Source organism: Schistocerca cancellata, chromosome 1, assembly GCF_023864275.1.
Source record: "Schistocerca cancellata isolate TAMUIC-IGC-003103 chromosome 1, iqSchCanc2.1, whole genome shotgun sequence".
Taxonomy (NCBI): Eukaryota; Metazoa; Arthropoda; class Insecta; order Orthoptera; family Acrididae; genus Schistocerca; species Schistocerca cancellata.
In genome coordinates, this window is record NC_064626.1 from 300,078,706 (window position 1) to 300,094,548 (window position 15,843).

At 43.1% G+C, this 15,843-nt stretch overlaps 1 protein-coding gene across 4 annotated transcripts in view; it reads right to left on the bottom strand.

The window, feature by feature from the left end:
* Nucleotides 1-15,843, bottom strand: part of LOC126172041 (septin-2) — a 347,483-nt gene that overhangs the window by 82,689 nt on the left and 248,951 nt on the right. For 3 of the 4 annotated variants that reach the window (XM_049920846.1, XM_049920848.1, XM_049920847.1), the window contains exon 2: nucleotides 6,133-6,313. In XM_049920846.1, coding sequence (XP_049776803.1) covers nucleotides 6,133-6,313 — 181 coding nt within the window. The remainder of the gene's footprint in view (nucleotides 1-6,132; nucleotides 6,314-15,843) is intronic. The other variant, XM_049920849.1, reaches the window with a different exon arrangement.

A 15,843-nucleotide genomic window follows, 5' to 3' on the forward strand; every position in this document is an offset into this window, starting at 1 on the left:
TGTGAAATGGGCATTTCAAGTAATTTTATACTGGTTTATGCCACACCCTCCAATGGTGGCGAAATTTAATCCATCTATGACAATTAGAGTAACAAAAAGCATAGCATTCCATTGAGTCCACAGATAACAGAAACTTAAACTTATTAATGACTGCTTGATTTTTATTACTAATTTTATGTGTGATGCTAGGGCAGACGAAATATTCTACGTACATCTACATCATACTCCGCAAGCCACCTAATGGTGTGTAGCGGAGGGTACTTTCGGTACCACTATCTGATCCCTCCAACCCTGTTCCACTCGCGAATGGTGCGTGAGAAGAATGATTGTCGTTAAGCCTCTATACATTGGCTCTAATTTCTCGCATTTTCTCCTCGTGGTCAATACGCGAGATGTATGTGAGGGGAAGTAGTATGTTGTCTGACTCCTCCTGAAAAATGCTGTCCCGCAACTTCAGTAGCAAATCTGTCCGTGATGCACAACGCCTCTCTTGTAACGTCTGTCAGTGGAGTTTGTTTAGCATCTCCGTAACGCTCTCTCGCCATCTAAACGATCCCGTGGCGAAACGTGCCGATAGAGGAACAATACTCAAAAATCGGTCGAGCAAGCGTCTTATAAGCCACTTCTTTCGTGGCTGAGTTACATTTCCTTAAGATTCTTCCGATGAATCTGAGTCTGGTGTCTGCTTTTCCCTCTATCTGTTTTATATGGTCATTCCACTTAAGGTCGTTCTAGATAGTTACGCCTAGATATTTTACGGCAGACGCTGTCTCCAGCTGGCTGTCATCAATAGTGTACAGTAGTGGATTTCTTTTCCTATCTATGCGTAGTTTGTTACGTTTATTTACGTTCAGGGTCAACTGTCAGAGCCTGCACCATTCATCAATTCTCTGCAGGTCGTTCTGCAAATTCGTACTTTCTTCTGGCGTTGCTACTTTGGTATAAACAACTGCATCATCTGCGAATATCTTTAAAGAGCATCCGACGCTTTCTACTACATCATTTATATATATCGTGAACAGCAACTGTCCTATCACACCTCCCTGTGGTACTCCGGATATTACCTTTACATCTACCGATGTAGTTCCGTTACGAGCGACGTGTTGAGTTCTGTCTGCAAAAAGTCTTGAATCAAATCGCAGGTCTGCTCCGATACTCCGTAAGCTCGTATTTTTTTTTTTTTTTCATTTAACGGCAGTGCGGGACGGTGTCAAACGCCGTACTGAAATCAAGGAACACGGAATCAGCCTGAGCGCCGTTGTCCACTGCGCTGTGGATCTCATGGAGGAACAGAGTTTCGCGGGATCTCTGCGGAAATCATGTTGATTTTTATAGAGGAGATGTTCATTTTCCAAGAACGTCATAATTCTTGAGCATAAAACATGCCCCATAATTCTACAACAGATATAGGTCTATAATTGTGTGGATCTGTCTTACGGCCTTCCGTAAAAACGGGAATCATCTGCGCTTTTTTCCAGTCGTTAGGTACCTTTCGTTGCTCAAGCGATCTACGATAAATTACTGCTAAAAGGCGGGCAAGATCTTCCGCATAATGTTTATATAATCTTATAGTTATCTCATCTGATCCTGAAGCCTTTCCACTACTAAGCGATTGTAGCTGCTTTTCAATTCCGCGATCGGTTATCTCAATATCTGCCATTTAGACGTTCGCACGAAGATTGAAAGGAGGGATAGTGTTACGATCTTCCGCGGTGAAACAACTTCGGAAGGCCGAATTCAGTATTTCGGCCTTCTCTCCGTTTCGGTGTCGGTGTGATCGCTGAGAGAATGAATAGACGATTTTGACCCACTTACTGATTTTACGTACGACTAAAATCTCTTAGGGTTTTTACTAAGGGCGGTTGACAACGTCTTACTTTCAAAATCACTGAACGCTTCTCTTATTGCTTTCCTTACGCTCCTTTTCGCTTTGTTCACCTTTTGTTTCTCAGCTAGGTTTTTACTTCTCTTGAATCTGATATGAAGTGCATTTTGTTTACGTAGCGCTTTTCTAGCACGGCTATTAAACCATGGTGGATCTTTCCCATCCCTTAAAACATTACTCGGAATATACTTGTCTAGACCATATTGTACGATGCCTTTGAATTTTTTTTCCATTTGTGTTCCACATCTCTGTCCTCATAACCGAATACTTGATGCTGACTGCTGAGATATTCTCAAATTTGTATCCTGTCAACCTTGCTGAGCAAATATATCTTCCTACCTTTCTTAACATTCCTTGTAGGACCCGTCGTCATAGATGCTGTCACAGCCTTATGATTAGTGATACCTTCCTCTACCTTAACTGAGTCGATAAGTTCAGGTCTGTTTGTTGCCAGGAGGTCTAAGACGTTATCCTCACGAGTTAGTTCTGTTGTGTCGGCAGATTAGCCAACACAACGTACACTAATTTATAGAGGAGGCCGAAATGCACGCGTCAACTCACGCAGGCTTGCTTTAGGTCTGAAACAGGATACGTAATGAATGCTATAAAGAAAAGTACGTAGCTGCTGGAATACTTAACTTTAATCCATCATTTGTATACAGCATTCTTGATGATACATGTGAGACTCTCTCTAGAAATGGTTAATGGCGCCTTGCTATGTCGTAGCCATGGACATAGCTGAAGGCTATTCTAACTGTCTCTCGGCAAATGAGAGAAAGGCTTGTCAGTGTAGTCGCTAGCAAAGTCGTCCGTACAACTGGGGCGAGTGCTAGTACGTCTCTCAAGACCTGCCGTGTGGTGGCGCTCGGTCTGCGATCACTGACAGTGGAGACACGCAGGTCCGACATGTACTAATGGACCGCGGCCGATTTAAAGCTACCACCTAGCAAGTGTGGTGTCTGGCGGTGACACCACAAGTTCTCTAACGGTCTGCTCAAGGTAATTTTCGGACAAGACATCCAGAACAATGCCACACGATTTCCTGCCTCTGGAGCCAGTTTTGATGGCACAACACTCCCAATCTATACCTGGCAAGTTGAAGTCCCCGACTCCCTTATTATGTAGTAATAATATGTAGGTCTTCTTCACCACGACCACCACCAAAAGTCGTCGTTCTGATTACTGAGCGTCATGATCCTATGAACCCAATGTCGCCCTCCTGAGTGTTACCAGTTCCGCTTATAACCTGCTGAAGAGGTAGACTGGAAATCTTTATCTGTTCTATCAACCTGTCTGCTTCTCTCCCCCTCAGTCTCATCTGCTCGATCTATCCTTCCTAGATTTTCTTTTTAGGTTCTCTCCATGTCTTCTAACAATAAGGTCATATAACTGGAGAATCTTTTGGTTGACACAAGAAAAAAGATGCTTAGTAACGGAGGAATTAGTCCGTTTTTAAGCGTTATCCGTAAAAATTGCGCCCCTGGGAAAATTAAAACGCTGCCTCGTGAATTCTACATCAAGGGCAATTCCTAGGCGACATTAGTGTTTGCCGGCCTAAAGGGCCTGAGCAGCCTTCCCTGCAAATGTGTGAATAGGAACTCAGATTGGCTGCAAAACGTAGCACTTCTCCCATGTTCGGCTCCGTTGTTTTCTTCGAGTGCCGAAGCTTTAAATGGCACCCAAAGTTAGCTAGCGGTCGGTCTCATTCTGCTGGTTTGATCAGCAGGCAAAACGCGTCGAAGCGATTAATACAATCATCCCCCGGCCATATTCGCCTACAGCTTAGGTGACATGTTGCACCGCTTTACGGGATTGCCTAAGTCCTACGAAGTTCAGGCAAAATTGCGAGTTCTGTCGAACAAAACAGTTTATAATCTTGTTGGTCTCTGGTCGTGTAATTAAATACACCGGAATTACGATTGAAGCTCACAACTACGACCGTACCCGGACCAGAAACGCCTCTATAACGCGGCTAAGGTAATCTTCGCCGTGTTCTGCCTTGTACCATCTCTAGGCAGAATTTCAATCTCTCATCCCCAGTTTCTCATGCAAGATTCTATTTTCGTACATGCTTCGTGATTTCTTGTGTAAATTTTTTCTTTCGGTCCATTAGCCAATAATTATCTATAGCAACAGCACTTTCTAGTTTTTCAGATGTGAGTCTCCTTTGTAAGTATTTTTACGGGTCTGTATGAAGCGTTGTGCACGGTATTTCAGACCCTCCCCGACGAACTTCGAGAGGTAATAGATCAAAACAAGGCGATCATTGTTTGTTAAGGAAAGTACATGTTTTGGTCCGCCGAGTGCGCGCATGGTCATGATGTGCAATGCCACTCAGCGATCTGCATCTCCTAGTGAGGTGGTTTTATTCTGTGGAGTCGTACCAGTCCTGTTACTCAGCTCGTGTTGTTGGAATACTGTAAGTTCGGTGGCATGCGTCTTCCTAACCCTGAAATCAGGTTTTCTTGCTGTTAGTATTCAATGAAACATGGACTATGGATTTGACGGGCTAACTGACGTGTTTGTGTGTTAAGGCGATGCGTGGGGAAATGAAAGCAGCTCTCCGTATGAACGAAAATCGGTTCCCTAACAGAAGATGGCCACACTGCAATTCATGGACGTTTACGAGAAACGGAGTTTGCGTCCTCGGCACGTTGATGATGGTATACGTGATGTGAGAACACCAGAGTTTGAAGGTGAAGTGGTCCGCACAGCTAGCAAAGAAACTTCAAGGAGCCTGTGCTATGGGAACAGGTCACGTATCTGTTTGGAGAGCATTGCAGGAATATAACCTACAAGCGCACAGTCTTCAAAGGGTGCAGGATTTAGATCAGCTGATTACCCACATCGTATGCAGTTTTTTTTTCTCATTCACAAAAGAGTGAATGATACTGCCTTCCACACACGTTTCATTTACAAATCATGGCACCTTTACAAGTGATTGGTATTCTAACAGCAGCAACAGCCATATTTGGATCAGAGAACCAGCATGCAGTTGCCGTGAAATCACACCAACGAAAACATGTTCTCTGTAAACATGTGGGCATTAACTGTGCTGACCATCTTCTATGGGCTGTAATACTGCCATCTAGTCAAACTGGTGCGGCTTGCAGTTGCTGTACACCACATTTCCGGAATGCTGATCTACCTACCGCTTGCTGTGCGCAGAGGCATTGGTTCCAGCGTGATGGAGCCGCACCACACTTCGTGTTGATGCGCAAGCACAGCTAAGTATCGATATTGGTCAACACTGGATTGGACGAGGACGCTTGTTGCGTGACCAGTACGTTCGACTGCCTTTATGCCCCTTTAGTATTTTCTTTGGGGAAGTGTCCAGAGTACGGTTTACTTTACTCTAATTGCCACTAGAGCCGAGCTGATAATCTTGAGTCAGTTATGCTTTCTATGTCCGCCCCGATAGCTGATTGGTCAGCGCGACGGATTGCCGTCCTAAGGGCCCGGGTTCGATTCCCGGCTGGGTCGGGGATTTTCTCCGCTCAGGGAATGGGTGTTGTGCTGTCTTCTTCATAATTTCATCCCCATCCTGCGCGCAGGTCGCCCAATGTGGCGCTGCCAATGACGCCAAACGCTCATTTCCATTATGCTTTCCATTAAATCCGATAGAACGCAGTCGTGCTCTTCAGTGTTTGAAGGGCACTGATACGAAGGTGTGGACATGTATTAAGGCACAGGGCGGATAGTTTGAACCACTGATGTAAATTATCATTAGAGTATGCTAAATAATAATAAACGGTAATTTCCTTGCAATTTTAGTTGGCCATTCTCATAACCTTAAGGATGCATTTAAAACTATATGTTCTTTCATGAAAAATGACACTGTTCGTGCGATCTGTCATTCGTCAAAGTGTGTCGGTGGGATCCTGAAACACGCCGTATCTGTTTGCCTCTGCAGTCGACTTTCATTAAATGGAGTTGTGCTGCTCCTCCTGTCCTTAACTTTAACCATGCTCGACCACCAACATTGCTATCAAACTTGAGACCAAGGCGAATTAACCGTACACAGCAAAAAGAATCTGACACTTAGGCAATGGTCAACACAGCTTGCTAGTATAGTTGGGTGCTCGCTTTAAACCCTAGGTCGCGTTTTCGCAACTTCACTGCTTCTCTGACAACTATGCTTTCCTCGTGCCCGGTAGTGAACTGAATGAGGTTCGTCGACTCGTCTGTGGAGTGCTTTACGCTGTGCACTTGAGGGGCAAGGACAAAGGACAATTGAGAGCACTTACCGTTGGCATCGGGCACGCGCCGGTCCTTGTACAGGTCGGACAAGAAGAGGCTGTTGACGAGCGTGGACTTGCCGAGTCCCGACTCGCCCACCACCATCAGGGTGAACTCGAAGCCGCGCTTCACCGACTTGCGGTGCACCTGCTCCGGCAGAGTCGCGAAGCCGATGTAGTCCCTGTCTCCCTGGAACACACACAGCACACTCAAAAGCGTACCGCATGTCTTGCAACTGAAACACGCACACACACACACACACACACACACACACACACACACACACACACAAGGATTCTTTTTCACGAGCGACTTTCCCGTATAAGTCTACTACTTGTGGGAGTGAGTCTACCGCAACGCCCCAGGTATGGGATTCTTGTACTGAGTCCCACCCGTCAAGAGTGATTGTTTTCATTTAAACGTCAGCACCAAAAATTGCGTGTCTTGTGAGAGCTGTCTTCTGTGCCACATCTAAACGGCGAAAGTAAGGTTACGTCGGATTATAACTACTTCACGAAAAATTATCTCCCGTCGTAACAGAATCTAGAAACCATAATGATAATAGTTTATTAATGACTAAAAGAAAAATTCATAATGGATGTTTATGACAAAGGTCGAACGATAGGTTCTTCACACTCTTGACTACAGGAAGAATAAGGAAAGTGTCATCCCAATATTTCAAAACATCTACATTTATTTGCTCGACAAAATATGTATTACTGTTCTGAAGCCATCGTACAAATTTATAACAAATCAGTAAAGAGATTATTATGCACAAATAAAAACTGGACGAAGAAAAGGAGCGCTTATAAATGCCAAGATGAGATGAAATATGTGGGTCGGACAGGAAGTAACAAACATGAAGTTCAAAGACATAATAATATAGAATGGTTCATTGGTGGTAACAAAACATCTTAAGAAGGAGCAGCATTCGTTAGGAAGCATCACGGACAACTTGAATATATTCCATATAGCAGTTTTGTTCCTGGAAAATTTAGAGGAAAGAGAGACATTTTGCGCTTTAAGAGATGAACGCGTTGAACTAAAACACGAAAGCGTCCATTGGGCATTTCTGGGCCCACATTATCGAGATTTTAATCGAAAGCAGCCAGCAACGTAATCTCATTAATAGTCATTAATTTTTAATGTCTCCTGTCGTTAATTCTCAGCAGATGCAACTATTTAACACAGGTGTAAGACTGTTTTTAGAATTTGCTGTGATATGAGAAACGTTCAAAAATTTTACTATCCGATTGCAGCGTCGCAGGTGGCTTTGATACAACTTATACGTAACTAGTTAGTACTAACTTTGGTAGGTGATTGAAGGTTGACTTATGTTTGCATACACAGTTCGGTGAATGTTACACACACGAGATGTACAAGAAGGACTCATAGTCTAACAATGCATGTTTGCTGTTTCCTTATTATTTTTGACTATGCCAAATGACATTAATTTTAAGGCGTGATGTCTTTGGTGTGGCGTGATGTGTGCTGGACTGCTTGTTGAAATTGCTCATCAATATTTTATAAAGTTCTTGTCTTCAGTTACTTATTTTAAAGTTTATTTGTGTTAATATTTACTGCAGAAGTAACTTCTTTCTGTGTTATTGATTCGAGCGTTTTGTTATTGGTGAGTGCGCTTACGTCGTTCAACCAAGTCTCAAGCCTCAGTAGTGTGTTTACATTTCGCGGCGTGCAGTTGCAGCGGCAGCTATTCCCAAGTTCTGAGAAAGTTGTTTGTCCACTGTTATAAAGTTATTAAATTTAGTAGTTTTCAACAGTGTCTCGTGCTGTTCGTAGCGAAATAACGGTTTAATAAACATTCGGAAACGTTTGCTCGCTGTGTTTTTTTTTTTACTTTTCTGTGCGCTGAAGTCGTTTAGTAAATTTCGTCCTGTAGTTTTCAGTTGACGTTTCTTATTGTTTCTAGTTAAATATTTCAGTAAACTTTTCATTCATTGTTTTAACTTCGTTGAGTGTTCCAGTAGACGCTTGATATTTTTGGTTTTAGCTAGTAAATTATGTGAAATTTTGTTGGTCTTGGTATTAGTTGTCCTTTAGTAGCATTAATAAAAGTTGTTGCTTTCCTTAGTAGAGAGAGAATTTCAAGACCACTGTTGTTAACCATATAAATAGTTCTACTAGTGTGATTGAACTTCGGTACGTAGACGTTCAGCTTTTTAAGTAACTGTAAAATTTTACCATGAGTGAGAAGTGTGGGATTTGTTCAATCCCACACTTGTGAGAAGTGGGTTACGGCGTGGGATTTGTTCAATATATTTTCACTGGGGGGGAATGCAGTGAGGAAGTCAGTGGGCATTCTAGCGAGATCCTCTCCTAGGAATGCAGAATCAGTAGTAGAAATAAGTTAATAGAGGAGCAGGAGCATAAGATCTGTGCCCTTCAGGTGCAGTTACAATACGCAAAGGAGGAACCAGATAGATTGATGAGGGTGAAGAGTGCTGAGGAATGGTGCTGGCAGTTGGCAAGAAGGCAGCTAGGAGGAGGAGGCATTTAGATAGTTGTACTTTGGTATATGCAATAGATTTGACCAACTGTCAAGAGTTGAGTGGAGAGGAGCCTCTTGTACCTGTAGGTGAAGGAAACATCCAACAGTTCTCAGCAGTTAGTAGGCCTAAGTCAGTTGCAAAGTCTAACAGAAAGAAGAACGTTCTGCTGCTAGGTAGGTCGCACAGTAGAGGTGTGGGCCATCAGTTGCAGGAAGTGTTGGGGATTGAGTACAGGTCACAAGCATTGTGAAGTCTAGTGCAGGGCTGGCTCAGGTGACTGACAGCATAGGCGAGTTATGTAGGAATTTCACGAAAGAGGATCAGGCAGTGATTGTGGGTGGAGCAGGGAACAGTCTTGATAGGAATGGGGAATATGATGTAGGTGGTGGCCTGGTAAAGATAGCTACTCAAACTGGTGACACTAATGTGCATTTCGTGCAACTGTTTCAGCGTCGTGATCGGCCTCATCTTAATGCGGCTTTTAGGCGTGTTAACATGGGGCTGGAGAAGACCCTGATGGCAGAAGGCGTGGGTCACATTGGTGCCAGTTGAGCCTATCAGTAGATCGGGTTTCACTAGGCATGGCCTGCACCTCAATAGGTATGGGACGGGGAGGCTGGCAAAGCTTATAGGTGACAGTATAGTAGATGGTGGTGAGATCACTCATGGAAAAATTCCTGTAGAAGTTGGTGTTAGAGCTGCACCTTATTTAGATTGAAGTCAGCTGCTAAGTATACTTGCTTAAAGGAAGTCCCCCTAACAAAGGAATCACCTTCAGAAGAGGTAAGGTGTCCAAGTAGAGAAGGGATTAACATATTTCATCAGAATATAAGAAGTGTTAGAGATAAAGTTAGTGAACTGGTTATAGATGTTGACTCATAAATTAAAGGCATGTCGGAGCACCACTTGCATAACGGGAAAATTAAGAGGCTTCCTTTACCAGGATACAGATTAGCTGACTGTTTTTCAAGGAATTCCTTGCGGGGTGAGGGAGTGGCCATGTATGTAAAAGAACAGTATTCCGTTTGAGTCCGTAGACGTAACACAGCACTGCACTGAACAGATATTTCAATGTTATGCAGGTGTAGTTGAATTTAGAGAAACTAAATTTCTAATTGTTGCAGTTTATAGGTCCCCTAATTCAGACTTCAGAGGATATCTGCTCAAGCTAGAGGGGGTTCTTGATTCACTTTGTAGGAAGTACCAGAAATTGGTTAATCTAGCGACTTCCATATTAATTGTGTATGTGATTGTGCAAAAAACAGAATGTTGGTACATCTCCTAAACTCATATGATCTGATGCAGACTGAGACAACATTTTAATTGGCTCTGAGCACTATGCGGCTTAACTTCTGAGGTCATCAGTCGCCTAGAACTTAGAACTAATTAAACCTAACTAACCTAAAACTATGTAGGAAACTTAGTCTAGCAGCAATAGAGAGTTTTTTAAACTTTGTCAAGGAACAAGAGTGGCAGGATGTTTATAGTGCCGAAAACGTAGATGATAAATATGCTTTCCTTAACATGTTTCTCATGCTCTTTGAGAGTTGCTTTCCATTAGAACGTTTTAAGCGGGGTACTAGCATTATAGGCAGCCCGGGTGGCTGACTAGTGGGATAAGGATATCATGTAGAACAAAGCGGTAATTATATCAAAATGTTAGAAGTAGTCACAATCAAGCTACAGTAGCCCATTACAAACAGTATTGTAAGGTGCTTAAAAATGTTGTTAGGAAGGCAAAGAGCATGGGTATGCAAATAGGGTAGCTAATTAACAGGATAAAATTAAGACCATATAGTCAGTTGTGAAGGAAATGTCTGGTCAGCAACGCAAGGTCGACGATATAAAGTCAGTTCGTAGTAAAAATATTTCTGTTACTGGTAAGTCAGATATATGTACAGCGATGACACTTTCCACACGACCTGACCTTCATTTTGCAGGACAATGCTCAAGCACGTACAGTGCAAGCTGTTACTGATTTGTTTGACTGATGGGGCTGCTAAGTGCTATCCACCTACTGCACTCCCATGACTTAAGTCCTCGTGAGTTCAACTCGATTTCTGAACTGAAGGAAACACATCACGGCATTCGCTTCAGAACTGCTACAAATTCGTCGGGCAACAGACCGCGCCACTCGAATTGTCAACACAACTGGCACTGCTAAGTTGAGAGTACATCGGAGGAAGGCGGAAGTAATGAGGAGTAGCAGATACGAGATTAAAGAGAAACTTACCATCATAACTGATGATCATAAATACACGAAGTTAAGAAATTGTGCCACCTTGGAATAACACATGGCAGACGAAAGAACGAAGACGTAAAAAGCAGACTAACACAAGCAAAGACATTGTTCCTGCGCAAGAAAGTCCACCATCACAAACATCGACCTTAATTAGACGAAGAAATTTCTGAGAATGTACATTTGGAGCGCAGAATTATGCGTGGTAATTTATCTTGGACTGTGCGAAAATCGGAAAAATGGGAATTAAAGCATTTAAAACGTGGTGTTATACCACAGAATAGGCGAAGAAAGGAATACATCAAAAGTAGTTTTGCATCACCTCGGTTCCGAGAGTTCCGGAACCTGTACAGAAAATTGGAATAGAGATCAACATAACATCATTTCCGTCCTTTTTATTGCTCATGAAAACCACACATTGCATGCTGTACCACCATACAGCGAGACCTTCAGAGGTAGTAGTCCAGATTGCTGTACACACCGGTACCTCTAATACCCAGTAGCACGTCCTCTTGCGTTGATGTATGCCTGTATTCTTCGTGGCATACTATCCACAAGTTCATCAAGGCACTGTTGGTCCAGATTGTCCCACTCCTCGACGGCGATTCGGCGTAGATCCCTCACAGTGGTTGATGGATGACGTTGTCCATGAACAGCCCTTTCCAATCTATCCCAGACATGTTCGAGAGTCTGGAGAATACGCTGGCCTGAAGACGAACGCCTCGCCAATATGCTGCCGATATGGTTGCATTATTAGTTTGAGGATGGCATTCACGTATCGTACAGCCGCTTTTGTGCCTTTCATTACCACCAGCGGCGTACGTCGGCCACATAATGCCACCCCAAGCAATCAGGGAACCTCCACCTTGCTGCACTCGCTGGACAGTGTGTCTAAGGCGTTCAGCCTGACCGAGTTGCCTCGAAACACGTCTCCGACGATTGTCTAGTTGAAGGCATATACGACACTCATCGATGAAGTGAACGTGATGCCAATGCTGAGTGGTCCATTCGGCATTTTGTTGGGCCCATCTATACTGAGCTGCATGGTGTCGTGGTTGCAAAGATGGACCTTGCCACGGACGTCGGGAGTGAAGTTGCGCATCATGCAGCCTATTGCGCACAGTTTGAGTCTTAACACGACGTCCTGTGGCTGCACGAAAAGCACTATTCAACATTGTGGCGTTGCTGTCAGGGTTCCTCCGACCCATAATCCATAGGTAGCAGTCATTCACTGCAGTAGTAGCCCTTGGGCGGCCTGAGCGAGGCATGTCATCGATAGTTCATGTCTCTCTGTCTCTTCTCCATGTCCGAACATCGCTTTGTTTCACTCAGAGACGCCTGGACACTTCCCTTGTTGCGAGTCCTCCCTGGCACAAAGTAACAATGCGGACGCGATCGAACAGCGTTATTGACCGTCTAGGCATGGTTGGACTACAGACAACACGAGCAAAGCACATCCTTCCTGGTGGAATGACTGGAACTGATCGGCTGTCGGACTCTCTCCGTCTAATAGGCTCTGCTCTTGCATGGTTGTTTACATCCTTGGGCGGATTTAGTGACGTCTCGGAACAGTCAAAGGGACTGTGTCTGTCATACAATATCCACAGCCAACGTCTATCTTCAAGATTTCTGGGAACCGAGGTGATGCAAAACTTTTTTTAATGTGTGTATATCGAAAGCACATGAAGAAAGGACAGAGCTATAGGACATATGCTAGAGTATCAAGGAATAATTTCTACAGTACTAGAGGGAGTAGTGAAGGGTACAAAAAGGTGGGGGAATACAGCGATTGGAATTCACTCAAACAAATAACTGAGGTGCAAGTGCTACTCTGAGATGAAGACGTTGGCACATGATAGGAATTGTGGTGGCCCTTGTCAAACTAATCAGAAGACTGATGACTAAAAGAAAGAAGTTACTCTTCAGATTATCTCCAACTGTCTACATTGGTGGCATCCCACATGTTTTGTTATTCAACATACTAGTTATAGGGATTACTTTCCTGCTTTCAACGCATTTTCTACGCAAATTTCACCAATAGCCACTTCTGTAGCCCACTGAATGTCACGACCAGGTGCCAAATCTACAATACCTGCGGCTCTTAGCGTGACAATTAATGATATTATTAATCACTGAACGCAGCTGCAGAAATCTTTCAATAATAAAGAATGTTGAATTTTATCCAATGAGCTCTTGGTTTGGATTAGCTTGAGGTGTGATTCTGTTCTTATCTTATTACATTCAACTACGTTTTGTTTAAACCATATTACCAGCCTCTCACAACAGTGGTCAGCTCTGAAAGTTTGTCATTCTGTTCAATAGACTTTTTGCTGTCAAAATATGCACGTCGGGCAAAATACGATATATATGACTTTCTTTCAAATGCTATGCCCACTCCTTTAACCACTGCACTGATGCCGTTATGAGACACATTCAGAAAAAGACCCGTTTAAATCATGAAAACATTATCGAGAGTGTTTATTTATTTATGTATTTGTTTTATTTGTTGTCAGCATCGAAGGTCGACATTTTGTCTTTAATGCCAATATTACGATATTTCGAAGACTTCAGTATCGATACTGAAACATTGTTTCATATACAGAAAGTATGTTTCAGTGAAATTTTTTTTTCGAACCCTGTGGGCTCATAATCAGGTGCAAATAGTCTAATACATAATTTACATTTGCTCTTGAAGAAGGTGAAATGCATGTGCCTTTTACGAGAACGTTAGATGTTAGGCTTTGTATTTCGTGAATCAAATGTGAATATTATGAAAGAAACAGTAGAAAAACGTGGAAAAATTTATCGACAAAAAAAGAACGAAATGTGTTTTAAAATTACTAAAATAGCTATGGCTAATCAAAGCTGTCTGTTCATTTAACAGAGATTTAGGCTTTTCGATTTTATAAAGGGTATTTTCCAGAAAGAATGAATATACCAACGTATAGTGACCTCAAAAAGTTAGGAATGTTCTTTGTCTGTTCGGTAAATTTTTCACTACTGTTTTCGCTGTTTTTCACATATTTTTCGCAATTGATTCACGAAATGCAAAACTTAAGATCTAACCTTTCCATAACAGGAACATACATTTCACCTCACTCAAGACAAAACTTAAAAATTATGTATTAGACGTTTTGCACCTGATGATGTAACCACAGTATGCACCATGTAATTAAAAAAAAATTGTGATAAAGCGTTCTTATTAAAACTTCCCGTGTACTGAATACAGTCACGTTCACAGCTGCACAATATGGATAAAACTAAATCGATGTTTGAACTGCCAACATCGATATTCTGTGAAATCGAGTGAGAAAAGGGATTCCATTCAGTTACAAGGACTGCAGCGATAGTGCCAGCGTGTGTGGTGCGCTAACAGTGACCCGTGGATCGCGGAAGTGGGCGAGATCTGCATGCACCGGGAGACGTGGCTTCCGGCAGCAGCGCCTGCCACTGCACGTGAGCTGCACGCGGGGCCACAGCAGCTCACTTTACCAGCAACAAGCAAGTAAAAGCTCTATCACTTCTCATTATTATAGAAGTAAAGCACATAAAAATTTAATTTCGAATAAGCATCTGTCGTATAAACATATGTATTCTTCTACATAATTTTCTTCCTTGTCGAAGCAAAAGACGGATGCTGCGCTGGTTATTTAAGAACCACTTTTCGCATTTCTTGTGCGTGGACAATTTTTGTTCTTTCAAAGCAGGCAAGCGTATTGTTCCACCACAACGAAATATAAAGAGTTGTGGATTTTAAATGCTCTTTGCTGACCGAGAGTAGGCACGCACGTACAACGACACCGCGGTCTACGGCTGTAGCTTTCGGCGCATTGTAATGGCTTCTGGCCTCAGAGATCGGGAAAATATCTGTAAATATTTCGTAAAATCTCTTTTACAAATGACAGTTTCATCACAATATCTAAGCAATTTACCGATTCGATTCTGGAAGTAGATTTCTGGTCAAATCTTAACATCGTCCGAGCGTAAGCTTTCGTGACCACTGTGATCTGTATGTACCCTACTCTGCAAAATTTAAGGGCGAGACAAGTCGAGAAGTACAAAATATTAACCACTGAGTGGAAATGAATAAAAATGCAGCAGAATGCTATCAGAGGTCTCCCAGTCCTGCACATTAAGTTTGACGCCACATGCCTTGATGTCAGTGCGACTATAGCGGGACCAAGAAATATACGCCGCCGCCGCCCATCCCTCCCCCCCCCCCCCACCCCCCACCCCCACCACCACAACGACCTTGTGACGTCACACTAGTCAGCTTGTCTGCCACACTTCACAAACACTCGGCTCTGTGCAGGGCTCACGGGAAATCAATATTTGATTGAAATTTTTCCCACTGAAGGTCTTAATTTAGTCGTGTTCTTTACAGAACTTGCACCCATTTAAACGACCAGTCAAGAACTATTAAACTCGTCTGAAATAGTTAACTCGCTCCCCGCCGGAGACGGCTGCTGGCACTCCTTGAGCCCTTCTGTAGTGTCACGTGCTGTGACGTACGTGCCGCGGCCCGTCTTCTTCGTGGGCCTTTGATTATAGCGCCAAATAGAACTGGCCTCACAACACGAGGCAGTTGAAGGAACGGGAGAAGACTGACACAAAGTCAGCAACCAGTTATGATGTACTGTGGTGGTGTCCTTCATTACAAAATGGCTCGCAAGCCGCACCTGGATGACTTCACATGGGGAAGAATCATCATCAAACTGGAAGAAGGACGAAGCGTGACGAGTGTAGCGCAGAAGTTTGGTATTGCTCAGAACATCGTTTTACGTGCAAGTGGAACGTTCCAAGCCAGAGGCACTGCTGCGTGAAGGAAAGGAGGTGGTCAACTACAGCAGCACACTTAAACTTCTGTCTACTATCGATTGTGTAATGTCTGTAATTATTAACTTAATTGACTAGAGAGGCATGTAAATACTTCTTATCATTCTGTAACTTTATGTAACCTGGAAATATTC